Source organism: Helobdella robusta (genome assembly GCF_000326865.2).
Source record: "Helobdella robusta unplaced genomic scaffold HELROscaffold_13, whole genome shotgun sequence".
Lineage (NCBI taxonomy): Eukaryota > Metazoa > Annelida > Clitellata > Rhynchobdellida > Glossiphoniidae > Helobdella > Helobdella robusta.
The window spans coordinates 4369410-4384685 of NW_008703718.1; the positions used below are offsets into that span (position 1 = coordinate 4369410).

The window sequence follows — 15276 nt, forward strand, 5'->3', positions numbered from 1 at the left end:
ATGTATGTGTGTGTATGTGTCTATCTTTTTGTGTGTATGTCTATGTATGTATAAGTTTTACAATATTCTATAAATTCTACCGAATGTTTGGCTTTAATATGTTTGTAGTTCGTTTTTTCAATTTTTCTCACAAAAGTTTTTTGGCGAACGTTTAGTTTATTAAAATTCAAAATAAACTTATTTTCCGAATTCATGCTGCAAATAAGACCATATTTCGATTCCGAATGAATCACCATCAGAATTTATAGAATATTGTAAAAATTATGGTCTTTTACCAACATTTACGTATACCATGCATTTGTGTATGTTTTTCTCTATGTATGTTTGTATGACTTCACAAAGATGTATACATCTGAATTTCGCTACACCTGTGAGATTACTTCTATGTATTTAAACGTTTTCTTGTATGTATTTGTATTCGTACGTATGCGTGTGCGTGTGCGTATGGGTTACGTTGTTGTGTGCACAGTTGTTCACTTGACAAGGTGTACGTACATTATTTGAAGGTGAGGAGTTGAACCATAGCGTGTGTGCGCAAACATGGTCTTATGTGTGTGTAGTAATTCATCATAAAACCGAGTGCATCCTCATCATTATCGTCATCATCATCCTCTTCGCCATCATCATCATTACCACTACCACCACCGTCATCATCATCCTCCTCCTCCTCATCATCATCATCATCGTCATCATCATCATCATCCACTTCCACGTAACTTTCAAAGCGGTGGACAGATTGCAAATTTTTTTCTACAGGGCAAGACTTTCCGCCGGCGCTAATTGTCCAATCATCGTTATCTCCAAGTTCTGACGTCATGAATATGTATGTATTTATACATGCATGCATGTTTGTATGTGTGTGTATGCATGTATGTATGTATGTATATATGTAGGTATGTATGTGTGTGTATGTTTATCTTTATAAATAATTGCATGTATATATGTATGTATGTACCTATGTGTGTTTATGTATGCATATATGTATGTATATATGTTTGTAAAAATGTATGTAAGTTTGTATGTGCGTGTGTGTTTGTATATACATGTATGAGTTTGTATATAAGTACATGTAAATAAATAAATATATATATATAATATACATTGATTTGTTTGTAAGCCCCCGTGAAGCGTGAATGAGGTGAGGAATTGTTTTTGATTTTTGTTTTATTCAGATAAAATATAAATATTTATCTTTTCAAAACTGTTTAATGCTTATTATTTTTTTTATTGTCAAAAAGTGAGAAAACATTTATTTAGTCTATAATAAAACTTTTAATTCAACAACTTTAAAAGTTAATTTCATTTCAAATTTATTAATGTTATTTTAAAAAATTCATGAAAAGAAACTTCTATTAAATGATTTTATAATTTTTAAAGCGTGCCATCATGCCTTTTCAAGTAGAATTATTCCTATTGGTCAGTTGAGACCACGCCTACTTCCGCTAAAGACGCATTTCACTAGCCAATAGGATTGGATCATTATTTGCACATGCGATGTTATGTTAAGTGATTAAAAAATTTTCATTGTTCATTGCTCGATGTTTATTTTTAATATACTTGATTGCTCTTAAGTTGTATCAGTAATTTTAAGTATTATTTTGAGGTTTTTAATACAATTTTCTGTTACTGTTATTTTGTTAAAGACTTTGTGAAGATGAATATATTGAAAGAATCGTTGAAAATGTGTAAAATTTATTTGTAGCAAATTTGACAAAACTAGAATTGTGAATAACTAAACTGAATCAAACAGATCTAGCTCACGAAACGAAACAGCAGTTGTTGTCATCAATCCTTCATTCATCAAATCATCATTACATCACATCAACATCACGCCATTTTAAATGATATCAACACCACACACCATATTACATTAATTACAGTTCAATTTTATTTGCAGAAGAAGCTGAAAACTCGAAGCGAAGTTGCACCGAAATGCTTAAAAATCAATCGCTCCAACATAAACGTCACTTTAAACCAACATCAACATCACATCATAACAACAACATCACATTACATCGACATCACATCACAACAACATCACATCACAACAACATCACATCACATCAACATCCCATGCAAGCACACACGGCTGGCCGTCACGTAACTTGAGGTCACCAGACACACCCACCGACTTATGTCGTGAGATCCGTGAAAAGGAAAAAAATGAAACATGAAAAATTGCATCATCTGTCATCATCGTAGCGTTCTTAGGGATGGGACGCCTTTTGTTAGAACATCACATTTTATTCTATTTTTAGTGTTTGGTATCTTATTTTCATTTTATTTTTTGATATTTATATATATATTTATTTATTTATTGGTGTGTTTGTCAGCACCCTTTAAAAAGATTTCAGAGGCGCTATCGATTATAGCAGCACACTAAAGCAATGCAATGAATGGAAAGAAAAAGACATTAGCACTGTAAAGCTTAGACAAAAAGATGGTGTTTCAGTCTTTTACGAAATTGATTAAGAGACAACGCAGGATCACATTTGCGGAGCGCGTAGCTTTAAACGTTTCAGTCATTTTTTACTTTTACCTTTAACTATCAACATTAGATATGTTTCCCGTATGTTTGCAAGATCACAAACCGAAAACATGAACTTGAATGTGACCGCTACATGTGCGTGTATGCTAGCTCTAGTACATGCTGCTACTGAGAATTTTGTATACGATAATAATTTACTATAATATTATAAATATATATCATTGTAAAATATTCTATTTATATTTTTCAATATGCTACGGTATGTTAAAAATGTCGGATTACATTTTTTAACGATTCTAAACAAAGATTTTCCGAGATTTTTTTAAAGATTTTTCCGAGAATTTTTACATAACATAAATTGAATTTGTAATAGGTAGTATGCGCTGCACGTCATATGGACTGTAATTTTAAATTGCTCTAGAACTTGTTTAATATTTCGTCAAAATTTTGCTTGAATATCGACCCACATTTTTATGAAATCATTTAATGTAGGAATTTAATTTAATTTTAACCACTTAATGTAGGAACAAAACAAAAATATTATCATACAGAGTTAGAAAGATATCGCTAATGAAGGAACGAACAACTGAGCAACACAAAAAAATGGTAATGGAAAAAACTACAAAAACCTAAACAAACGATCAAAATGAAATGATAGATGCAGACGTCATAATAATTCAGTGATGTGTGGGAAAGTTGTTTCATCTCCAGCTAAATTAAATTTTAAGGCACAGTACGGTGAGAAAAAAAAATCATACCTCTGTTAAGTTAACAAACAAAAAGAAATGAGACAAAATATTTATACACATATCAAAGTACTCGTGTAAAAACGAAGGCACACAACCCAACACACCACACAAATTAGGTCACATACACATGTGCACACATTGGGACTTTTCACCGTACACAGTTAAACACACACACACACACACACGCACACAAACATACGCATACATATACGTTGTACAAAGTGTGGAATGTTTTATTGATTGGGATAAGTGGAAAATTCTCCAGCTTCAATAGACTGGCAGGTCTTACAAATGAGATGGCAAGTGACAAAAATGTATGAAGATGCATGTGGAATGTCAACAAAGTATGAAAATGAAAATGACTAGAGTTTTTTGTTCATGAGCTATGCATAATAAACTTTTTTGAGAAGCATGAAAAATTAACTTGAAGCATTGAAAATTATCACAAAAAAAATTTTGTCTGAGCCAAAAAAACAAACAAAAAAAATGCATGAAATAAATGAAATATCAATCATTTGATGAATTGCTGTGGTGTCTACAACTGCCTCCGTCGCCATCAACAGCAACAGCAGCAGCAGCAGCAGCAGATGGCGTGGTCAACATCTGTCCACAGAAGAAGGTTAGTGCACAGACCGTGGCGCACACAGCCAGAGCCAAATAAGAACAACTCATCGTATTGTAGAGAACGACCAGGGCAACGATCTGCAAGAACCACTGCAGCAATCTCTGGGCCCGAGGGTTTCTGATGGGCCCGTAGAGGTAGGCTCCACTGAAACTTATCATGCCAGTGAGAGTGAGGTAGACAAGGATCTCGAGGAAGTAGGTGTCGATTATGTGGTAGAGATTGTTGTAAAAAAGGCTCATCATGTAGGTTGTCGTTCCCGTGAAGGCTATCAAGAAGACTGTCACCATGGGCAGACGCTGCAATGTTCAGTGTTTCAATCTTACTGGACATTATAACATTACATTACATAGCTACGCAATATCAGCAACACTCTACGAAGCATCTGAAAGAGAGTGCAAATAAAATGATGATATGCATCATACTTGGAAAGAAAAATAAATCAATCAGCTAGATATGGAAAACTCAAAGTAAATAACAATCCAACAGTTTTCTTCGCCTAACAATGACAATAAATCTTATAAATTGAAAAATTGTAAATTAAAATAAAAGAAATAGTCAGCTAACGTTAGGAAACGCTCTAGCAAGTAAGGCACATATGACAAATGTGAAGAATATGACACCCACCATGGTTCCTATGAGGTACTGAAAAATGGCTGACCTGTTCGGTTTGCAGTTTAGGGCTTGAACTTCATTATGTCATTTCACCAGTTGATTTGTGATTTTATTTAGAATCTTTAAATTTAAAAATGAAATTATTACAAATGAGTGATATAAAAACGGAAAAACAAAATTTTAAAAGTTTAAACCAATTTATCTACTTGCTGAGGCATTCAGCTAGAATGAAAACAGTTGCAGCAACAGAGAAAATGATCAAAAGCCTATTGCTGACATCTGCAATCATGAAAAATATAAACATTTCATTATTTAAAAAAAAAATATGTACAGATCAATCAAAAATATGAGATAATAATGTCTGAAGAATATTTTTTAAAAGTGAAAAAAAAGATAAACTAATTGAAAGGATGATAATTTAGTAGAAAAAGTTAATAAATTGAGTTATATCATCTACAACCTCTTGAACATAATCATTCAGACACATAATTTTTTACTGATCAATAATTTATCTATATAAGAAAATGTAATATAAGAAAAAAAGTAAAAATGTAACCTACCCTCTATAACCAGTGTAACAGAGATTGGACTGTTGGTTTCAAGACCTAGGCAGGTGTCCTCAAATGATCTGAAACAGTAGCTGTGAAAGTTTCCAATAAGGTACCTTAGGATCGAGAATGAAGGATTTGTGAATGCCTGGTACGTCGTGCTGGCATTTCGACCGTAGTACGCATTGAAAACCCCTTCTGACTCTATGTGAAACTATATGAAAATATTTTTTTTTTGTAATAAAGTATTCTTAAAATCAAGTTTTTCTGAAAGTAATTCACCGTTTAAATATTAAAGTTACCATTTTAAGATTAAATTCTAGTTAAACTGAGCATCACGACAAAATTTATGTAACAAATTTGACTTTAAACTTGAATTAAAAAATAAATTTAACAAAAAAATATGTTTCTCACACATGTAGACATCCATAGTTTAGAAAATGTGGCCCTTTCATTGGTTGTATAACAAATTATCTTCAAGTCTCTTCCTGTTGAGTCTCCATATTGAATTGTACTGTTTGACTTGGAGAGAGTTTTTGTGGATACTGAAAAATATTTTTTTTTTATAAAACTATATAATTATGTTGTTGAATAAACTGAATGGAGTTATTTATGCTAATTAATTCTTTGTGATAAAATGAACATTATTATAGGTTGATAACTTATAAAATAAAGATAAATACAGTAGTGCATTTAGTGAGGCACTTTTAGGAAAGAAAATGAGTTAATAATTTGATGAATGTCAAATTTGTTCTGACTTATATAAAACTTTAACATTAACTCAGCTTGCTTTTAACATTATTTTATTTTTTAATTGTATTAATAATTTATTTTATACCTATAAAAATCTAATCTTAATGACTGTAATTCTTGAATCTCATACTATTCTTATTTAAAATTAATTAAATTAAAATTTTACTTACAACAAAGTCTTTCTGCTTAAAATTAAAACTTAATTAAATTAATATTCTGATATTTAATTATTTTTATTTGTGTAAAACCATATAAATGACCCATAAAAACAAAATTTGAAATTTAGCTTATAAATTAACTTTTAAACAAATGCCATTTTGACATTGGCTTGTCATAGCTCATTCGTTTCGTTGCTGGTATTTGCCGCCAACGCAGACGACGTCACCAGGCTAATAAGAATGATAACATAACGAATGATGTCACACAGCAATGGCAAATTACACAAATTTCCACACAAAATAACTAACCGGTGCCCTTGGAAAGAGCAGACGTATAAATAAAATCCAAACTTTCAGAGGATGAAACTTCTATTGCTGAAAAAAATGTTAAAATTGCGATTAAAGATGCGGCGAACCAGCGAGATAACGATTTCATTTTTGTAATTTACATTGACTAAAAGCAAATTTAAGTTTAAATTCATAAAAAAAAGAAATTCACATAAACTTTAGGATTAAAAATATAGATTTTGTTTTATGAAGTATTGTTTAAATTATTTTTACGGTCAAATAAACAGCTAAAATGTAAACTTTTCTCAAATTTGAAATATGTTTAAATTAAAAAATCAGTTTCTTTTTGTTGTTTTATATACAGAAGCGATAATAAAATGCTCCAAAAAGTTTTGGTTTTTTTTTGTTATTCCTTTTTGTTTAATGGTCGAGCGTTTATCAAATGTTAGGTTCAGTTAAACTGTCGGCCACCTATGTTTGGACTTTAAAATGTTTAATTATAATCTAATCGTCGAGTAACTATTTCAAAATTGTTCTCAATTTAATTAAATTTAATTAGAAAAAAATATTATCAGCCTGGTTTGGGTAAGCACTTAGCTTGGATAAAGTTTAATTAATTCACTAGATTGGCATTGGTAGATCATTTGAAATCAAGAAATGGGCATCAAGAATCCGTATTGTAATTTCCTTTGCAATAATATGTTAAAGTTGTTGAAATCAAACGACTACTGCGATGCCACCCTCCTGTTAAATGGCAGCCGGATAAAGGCCCACAGTGTTGTTCTAGCTGCTGCAAGTCCAAAATTGAAGGAAATGATTGACCATCTTAAATTTGTCGGCAAGCCTGTGGTCATTGTTTTATTCTTTGTTCCATCAAATTTTTTTCATTGTGTTTTCTTTATTTTTTTATTCATTGTTTTAAAAATATTCGTCTACTTTATATTTTTATAATATCTAATGAATGAATGAATGAATTAATTAATTAATTAAATTAAAGTTAATTAGGTATTACTAAATCAGCCTATGATCTAGTCATCATGCATGTTGATTTTTTTTGTTTTTGTCTAGTACTCCAGTGTTGTAATATGATTGGATAGTTTCAGCTTTTTTTGTTTTGTTATTAAAATTTTTCAAATGTGATGTAATGTTTTTAACAGTTAAAATTTTTAAATCTTGTTATTTATTCTAATTATTCATTCAAAAACTTGTTATTTAGAGCTTTTAGAAATGAAAATAAGTGTTTTGAATATATTAACCAATATAATTTGAATGATTATATGTTTATTAACTTTTATAAAACTATCCATACATGTATTATATATTTATTCATAGAATTTTTTTATAATTAATTTACTTATTGAAATTTATCAATTATTAATTAATAGAAAGTGCAGTGGTTAATTAAAATTTTCAAGTTATTAATTTATTAATGTTAATTATTTTTCAGGTTTTGGAAATGTCTGGCTGCACAGAGCAGGTTGCAGATGTGATGCTTGAGTACTTGTACACTGGCAGTATGAACGACTTGGAGGATGAGCCCAAGCAATGGATCAACCTCATCAACTTCCTTAAAATCCTCAAAATTCCACTTCCTGACTCTTATTTGAAGTCAGTTTTAATTTGTTTTCTTCCTCTTCTTTTTAATTGTAATTCTTGTTTATCATATTTTCTCTTTTTTGTTTATGAAATTTGTTATTCTTGAAGGTTTGTTTCTTTTAAAACTTTTTTAGATACACTGTAATTATGTATTGTAAGGAATTAATTGCTGGAAAGAGGTTGTTTTTTTTTGGAATAACAATATAATAATTTTTTTCATAACAATTATAATATTTAATATTAAGGGTTGTATTCATTGTTTTGCTTTACAGTTTGCATGTAATTCAGTGTGGTAATGTTTATATTTCCTCCCAAGTGTTATAAAAAATACTTTCCAAAGACTAAAAAGAATTGAATAATTTTTTTATTAATATTTTTTAACAAATTAATTAACTAATTTTTAACTAATCAATTAACAGTTTGATGAACAAATTTGAGAATGTGAAGATGGAGGAATCGTCGGAGAGTCAGGACAGTCAGCTGGATGTGCAGCCGGATATTAGCAGCAGCAGCAACAAGAGCAGAAGACTTGGTACCGAAAGTAAGAAGCATTCGTTGAAGAGGGGTTCGGACGGCGAGGAAATAATAACGAACATGGAGGATAGCTCGTTTAGTGATACTGAATTCAGTTACGTCAACAACTCTTTCAGTAGTTCCGTCCCCACCCCTGTTTTTCCGAGCAGCATCAACACCAACATCGATTCTAATGTCGTCAAAAAAATTGGCTCTGATCTGATCAAGAAGACCAGTTTGCTGCAAAAGTTGCCTGTAAAAACTTTCATCATTGAGAAGAAGAAAGTGAACAATGACAAGGTGGAAACAGCTTCTTCCTTTTCTCTGGTCCAACAAGATGCTCAGAGTTCCAGCAGTCTTCTAGCTGGTGCTTGCACGATAATCAAGACTGAAAATCTGGGTGGTGGCAACAGTGAATCCATTCATGACAACAGTGAGAGCACCTACACCAATGAAAATGACGTTAACAATAATGACAGCAACGTTGAAGTTCATGGTTCCGTGAATTGCAATGTGAATGATGATGGCAGAAATATAGTGAGTATGTTTAATAATAATTTTGAAGTGAGGGAGATCAAACCAGTGTCAGATGGAGGTAAGGAGTATGTTGATATGTCCATGAAGGATGAAGACACACTTGCATCTGAAATCATCAATGAAATTATCAGCACAAAGAACAAATTACACGACCAACAGCATCATCAACAACAACTTCAATTACGTGATCAACAACAGGAATTGCAACAGCATGAACAAAATGTAAGAACAATTATCACTAGAAAGAATAAAAAGCCAGTTAGCTTCATGCCTAAAACATTAATTCCCAGCTCTTTAAAATCAATAATTCCAGATCTTCCAGCAAAGGTTGTGGGGTCCAAGAGGGGGACGAGAGGGCCTTACAAGACAAAAAACAAATTAATTGTGGACCTTGATACAGTCAAGTTGGAAGCAGAGATGCGAATGAACAAAGAACTAAAATGTGCCACTTATGAATGCACGGAATGCCATCGATTGTTTATCACAAGGTCTGGCTTAGCCAATCACATTGCTTCCCATGGGCATGTCTTCAAGGCCTACTCGTTAGTTTGTGCTGTGTGTGTGTGAACGTGTTTGTGTACATGTGTGTGTGCGTGTGTGATTGTGTGTGTGTGTACATGTGCGTTTGTGAACGTGTGTTTCAGGATTTTTTTTGGCAAACTAGATTATGTGTCACTGCTATTGAAGGTAGATGGATTCATATAGCTGTTTTTCGTCCTAGCTTCAATTAGACATCTGTTCATTATTAAGATACAATATTCCAGCTTAATGTGAAATTCTTTGATAGATAATATATTCAAGATATACATAATTATATTACATAAATAAAATATATTTTTTACAAAATGTAAAAATAAAACGGAAATAAACTCTTTTTATTAAAAAAACTATAAACTTGTTTTAATTATAAATTGAAACAAATTCTTTCACCAGATGTCCTGTGTGCCAGTTGAGTTTCAAATATTTGAATTCATTACGTCGACATGCAAAGGACAATCATGATTTGTTTGTATGTCCTGAGTGCGGAGTGAACTGTGTGTGCTCCCCTGAGAAGGTTGAGGAAATGAAGAGGAAGGATGCCAATCCTGAACAATTTATCTGCCAGGAGTGTGGCAAGGTTGGGATCATTATTTCGGAATGGTGTGTTCGTGTTCATGGGATCAGGATGTTATGTTTGTGGATCGGGAGAGTTATGATGGGTTTGTAATTGATTTTTTAAAGTCAAACTTTTGTTCCCACCCGACAGGTCTTCAACAGTTCAAAAGCAATGGGTCTCCATCTACAGTGGCACCACAGAAAAGCAGAGCATGTATGTGACAAATGCGGTCGAAGTTTCAAATTCCTATCACATCTGACGTCGCACGCCATCACGCACGGTCAGCGAATGCACAAGTGTCAGATGTGTCATAGGTCGTTTGTCACGCAGTGGCGCCTGGACGTTCATCAGCGGATGCACACTCAACAACTGGCTCCCTACATCTGCAAGAATTGCAATGCTAGGTTCAACAGTCCGTACAAATTGAAGATTCACTCTTTCTACCACAAGAACGAGAGTTACAAGTGCAACCTCTGTGATAAAACCATGAGGAATCCTTTCACTCTGAAGGTCAGTTGTTGGTTGGTTGGTTGGCTGGCTGGCTGGCTGGCTGGTTAGGGTTTAGGGCTGTTTTGTGGTCCAAGATTGATGTTGTTATTTATATTGACCCACACCACAATTACATTCGCATAACGTAGCTTTGTTCAACTGCTTGTTTATTCTGCTCAGGTCAGTGATGAAAAAATAACGATTAAAAAACTAAATTATCTCTCAATTATCTCTCAGAACCATCTGCGAATACACCAGCGAGAAGGAGAGAAGAAAACGAAGGAATGCAATTTGTGTGGCAAGTTCTTCTACGACAACGTGGCTCTCCACACGCACATGAAGACCCACGATGACTTCAGACCACACCAATGTAATCTTTGTGGGCGGGCCTTCAAGATGAGGTCAGTTTCTTATTGGTTGGGTCTTTCTTCTGTAGATTGTGGCTTGGTTAATCTACACCTTTGTCAATTTATAGATAGATTAAGCATTGTTTAATACGTAATTGATATATCTTGAAGTCATTGCTTTGTGTTTCAAATAATATTTTTTTAGTTGTTTATCTCCATTTTTCTTTTTTTTTACCAGGTCCCATCTTCGCTATCACATGAACTCTCACAACGACGACGGTCCTATAGATTGCGAAACATGCGGTGCAACATTCAAGAAGAAATACAGATACAGACGCCATCTATCGAACGGAAAATGCAGAGGTCCAGGGGGGGCCAGGGGCAAAAAACGGGAGATAGCTCGTAAGAAGAAGGCAACTGAAAATGCGGGAGAGTATGAGGAGGGTGAGAGTCAACTGCAAATTGAGTTGGTGCCCATTAGTACTGTCGAGATTGAAGAAGACGTCGTCGTTGAAACAGTTCATAGCTGACTGTGAGGCTGACTAATTGATTGATAGATCGATTGGTTTATCATTCCATTGGTCTGTTGATTGATTAGTAGATTTGTCTCTTGCTCGATTGATTATTCGATCGGCTGGTTGTTTAATTAACCGGTTGTTTAATTAATTTGCTGATTGATTAATGACCCAATGTATATGACATAATGTTGCAAATGTATGTTGGATATTCACTGGGTCAATTGTTCTTGTTCAAACTGCTAAGATGAATGATGTTATGAATACTGTTGTTAGAATGATTTATGTTCGTTCGCATATAACTTATTAGATGTGTGGTTTACTTATTTTCAATTAATAATTATTCTCAACTATATGATTAATTGCATGAGCATCTGAGCTGGAGAACAGCTACTCTTTAAAGTTAAAAGTTGGTTCATGTTAAATTCTTAAGTTAGAAGTGGACATGGGAATGATTAAGCGGGAATTTCAATGGCTCCCACGGGAACGGGACAATTTTACACCGGTAAAAATGTCAGAGGGAAAGGAAAATTACCAAATGAGAGACTAGAAGAACAAATTGGGAATGGGAATTTTCTACATAAAAACATTTTTTCCGAATGACTTCAACTGCTGGTTTCATTTTTCAAAGCACTTTTTCATAATTTGATACCAAATTTGATACCAGACATCCTTGCTATTGGAATAACGATTCCATGTAATTTCAAACAAGGATAATTAATCAGGCCAAAGAGTAGCATCTCAAGTTCGTACCAATATTAACTAAATGTCACATCAAAAACATAATACCACTAACAAGTAAGAGCAATTGATATTATCCTACGTGTTACACACGCAGATATGCACACACACACACATACATCCTGAGACACTGATTAACGGTAATATTTAAGACAATTCAAGACAAGTAGCTGCATTTTTGTAAAGTTATATTCAAATTCATCGAAATTAACAATTTTATTTAAAAAAATAAAATGTAATTGGTGGAAAAATGTGAAAGAAAATGAATTTATTTTGAAGTCATTTTGAAAACAAATCCTTTCCTTGACAAATCATTTTTGGCCTGTTGTATCTGCTAAAGAACAAATAGTTCATTTTTTTTCAGTAAATAACAAACTTATAAATCAATTATGAGTCAATTTTAAAAAAATTTTAAATCATAAAAGTCAATATAAATTACAAAAGTCAAACCTTTTGTAGTTCAACAGCAGCCTCTTCACAATTTTCAAATGTTGCAACACGATATATAATGATGCCTACAGATATTATCTTTAATAATTTATGTAACAAAATGTTAAAAATTAGACATTTATTTAATAAAAAAATTTTGAAATTAAAAATTAACATTGTAAACTATAAAGAAAGTTTATTTTATAACTATAAAAAGGACTTTTATTATTAATCATCATGAATTAAACAACAATATGAAATAATGGATGAATGATAATACTGATTAAACTAATAGCTAAATTATTTAGAAACTTCAAACTATGACCACAAAATGTATCAAAAATGAATTAAACCATGAGTAATTTTATATTAAAATTTATACAAAATAATCTGGTTTAAGATTCAAAGTCTTAAAATACTCACGCCAAATGCAAATATAAACAGGAATGGAAGCTGTAATGAATACAATATAATAATAAAAATATAATTATAAGAAATGATGATTTATTATAGTTAATTATATTATATTATATATAATTATCTTATCACCATCAGTTGGTTAGTTAACAAAAATCTTAAGGTGTTGTGTTGTTATAATACAGTCTAATGGCCATATTAAGGTAAAAAGTTAAAAATAAGATTAATAACATACAATTATTTGTACAAATTAAGTATTAATATATTTATTTAAATAGTAATAATAATATTATTACATAATGTCTTATTCTTACTTCTAATTCACTTGTATTACAAAAAATACATAAAAAAATGACATCTAAGTAAGTAATATAATAATAATAGTAATGTAATTTTAATTTGATCAATTAATCATTGATTAATGATTATTAATCATTTTATAATTTAGATTGGCATAGAAAAAAATTTATTTATTAGCCACCCTGATGAATCTTAATAATGTAATGTAAAAAAATCAAATAACGAAAAACTGAATAAACCTAACAAACCAGTTTAACAACCATTTTACATTCATCACTGAGAATGTTGTTTGCAAACAAAGAGAGCCAGATTGCCAAGCCCAGGGACAGTAAAATGAGCCAATTTTGTAAGTGCGTCATTCCTCACCAACCAACTCCTAATTCCTAAAAAAAATCGGTTACCGAATGAACGATATAATCAAAATTTAACTATTAATTAATAATTATTAAAACGACGAAAGAGATGTTTAAATGTGAACAGTGATTTGAAATGATAATAATGCACAGTGCTATCTATGATGTTTAAATATAACTTAATAAATTTTTAACTTATTTAACTTAATAAATAAAAAAAAAACTAAATTATCATTTAATTTAATTTATACTTGTTTAATTGTTATTTTCATTATTTTTTATTTTCCATTATCTTTATCATATGTTTGTAGAACAGGGTGGTATTAATTCATTAATAAAATTGAATTAATAATGATAATTTGATGTCTGAATTCGAAATTATTTTTATTAATTTAAAAATTAAACCCTAAAATGTATTAAATTATGTGGATTGGTTCAATCATTTTTAGTTCGTGGAAATTGAAATATACGCATGTTTAAATCTATAGCTGAGAGATTAACGTACTCTATAGTATTTTTTTTTACATTTGAAGATGAATCATGTAAAGGCACTGAACCTATATAGCTTAGTTCATTTTAATTTTTTTCAATCAAAATTTCGTAGATGAAATGTTTAGTTAATTATGTAAAAAAACGTTTTTATTCGTAACCATTCCAGATGGCAGGGTTAGAAAAAAAATTACGTAATGGCTCGAAGCCAAGTTGATTCATCAATGTCAACATCATTGTCATGAGCCTTTTTGTCACAACCATCATCGTCATCTTCATCGTCATCTTCATCGTCATCATTAACATCATCATTTCCATCCTCATCATTATCTCAGTCAAACTCCTCCTCCTCCTCCTCCTCCTCCTCCTCCTCCTCATCATCATCATCATCATCATCCTCAATACCATCTTAAACACCATCGTCATCAATATTATTGCCATCATAAAAAATCATCATCGCCATCATCATCGTCGTCGTCATCGTCACTGACTTACATTTTGTCCAGCATCTCCAACATGAAACAATAAATTTAATGCAATGACATTTTTCTGAAGTCACTTATAAGAAAATCTCGTGATTAATGGTCGGTGTTGTTTTCCTCCACCACTTCAACTGACAAATGCATCTAGAGGTGTACACATTGAATACATTCAATGTTCACATTGAACTGTTAAATAAATGTATGCATATGTACGTGCATTATTGTTATTAGTAGTAGTTTAGACAAAAATTTCATACAAAATGCAGAACATTTTTCTAAAAGTGTATGTATATATATATATACAATTATTTATAAAGATTACTGCGTTTTCGGCATTATTCAACTTGTAGTTGAGTTTCTCAATTTTTTTTAACGAGACTTTTATCATCTTGATGAAGTTTATTAAGGTTATGTAAAAAACTATTAATATTTGACACTTTTGACAAAACATTATTAATAACGTTATTACTACATTATTATTACATGATTAACTTTAATTCTAATTAAGTTACAATCAAAGTCGCTGTTAAAACAAAAACACAAAGACGGAACAATACTATATAACTACACTGATTATGGCAGTCGATGCCGAAAAGAGCTTTTCTTTAGCAATAACGTTATTAATAATGTTTTGTCAAAAATTTCAAATATTAAAAGTTTTTAAATTAACCTTAATAAACTTCACCAGGATAATAAAAATTGAGAAACTCAATTACAAGTTGAATAATGCCGAAAATGCAGTGATCTTTTA

At 31.4% G+C, this 15276-nt stretch overlaps 2 protein-coding genes across 2 annotated transcripts; one reads left to right on the forward strand and one right to left on the reverse strand.

The window, feature by feature from the left end:
- Positions 1-2956: 2956 nt before the first annotated feature.
- On the reverse strand, positions 2957-6371 carry HELRODRAFT_190570 (hypothetical protein; the record flags this gene model as incomplete). The annotated part of the gene is made up of 6 exons (XM_009014446.1): positions 2957-4158; positions 4427-4520; positions 4681-4753; positions 5035-5236; positions 5437-5567; positions 6243-6371. Coding segments are annotated over 6 exons (1043 nt in total), but the record flags the coding sequence as incomplete, so codon positions are not given.
- A 2919-nt stretch (positions 6372-9290) lies between these two features.
- Positions 9291-11329, forward strand: HELRODRAFT_73695 (hypothetical protein; the record flags this gene model as incomplete). Its single annotated transcript, XM_009014447.1, has 5 exons — positions 9291-9409; positions 9801-9984; positions 10114-10473; positions 10690-10853; positions 11038-11329. The coding sequence occupies 5 exons, from the start codon at positions 9291-9293 to the stop codon at positions 11327-11329; spliced, it is 1119 nt and encodes a 372-aa protein (XP_009012695.1).
- Positions 11330-15276: the final 3947 nt, after the last annotated feature.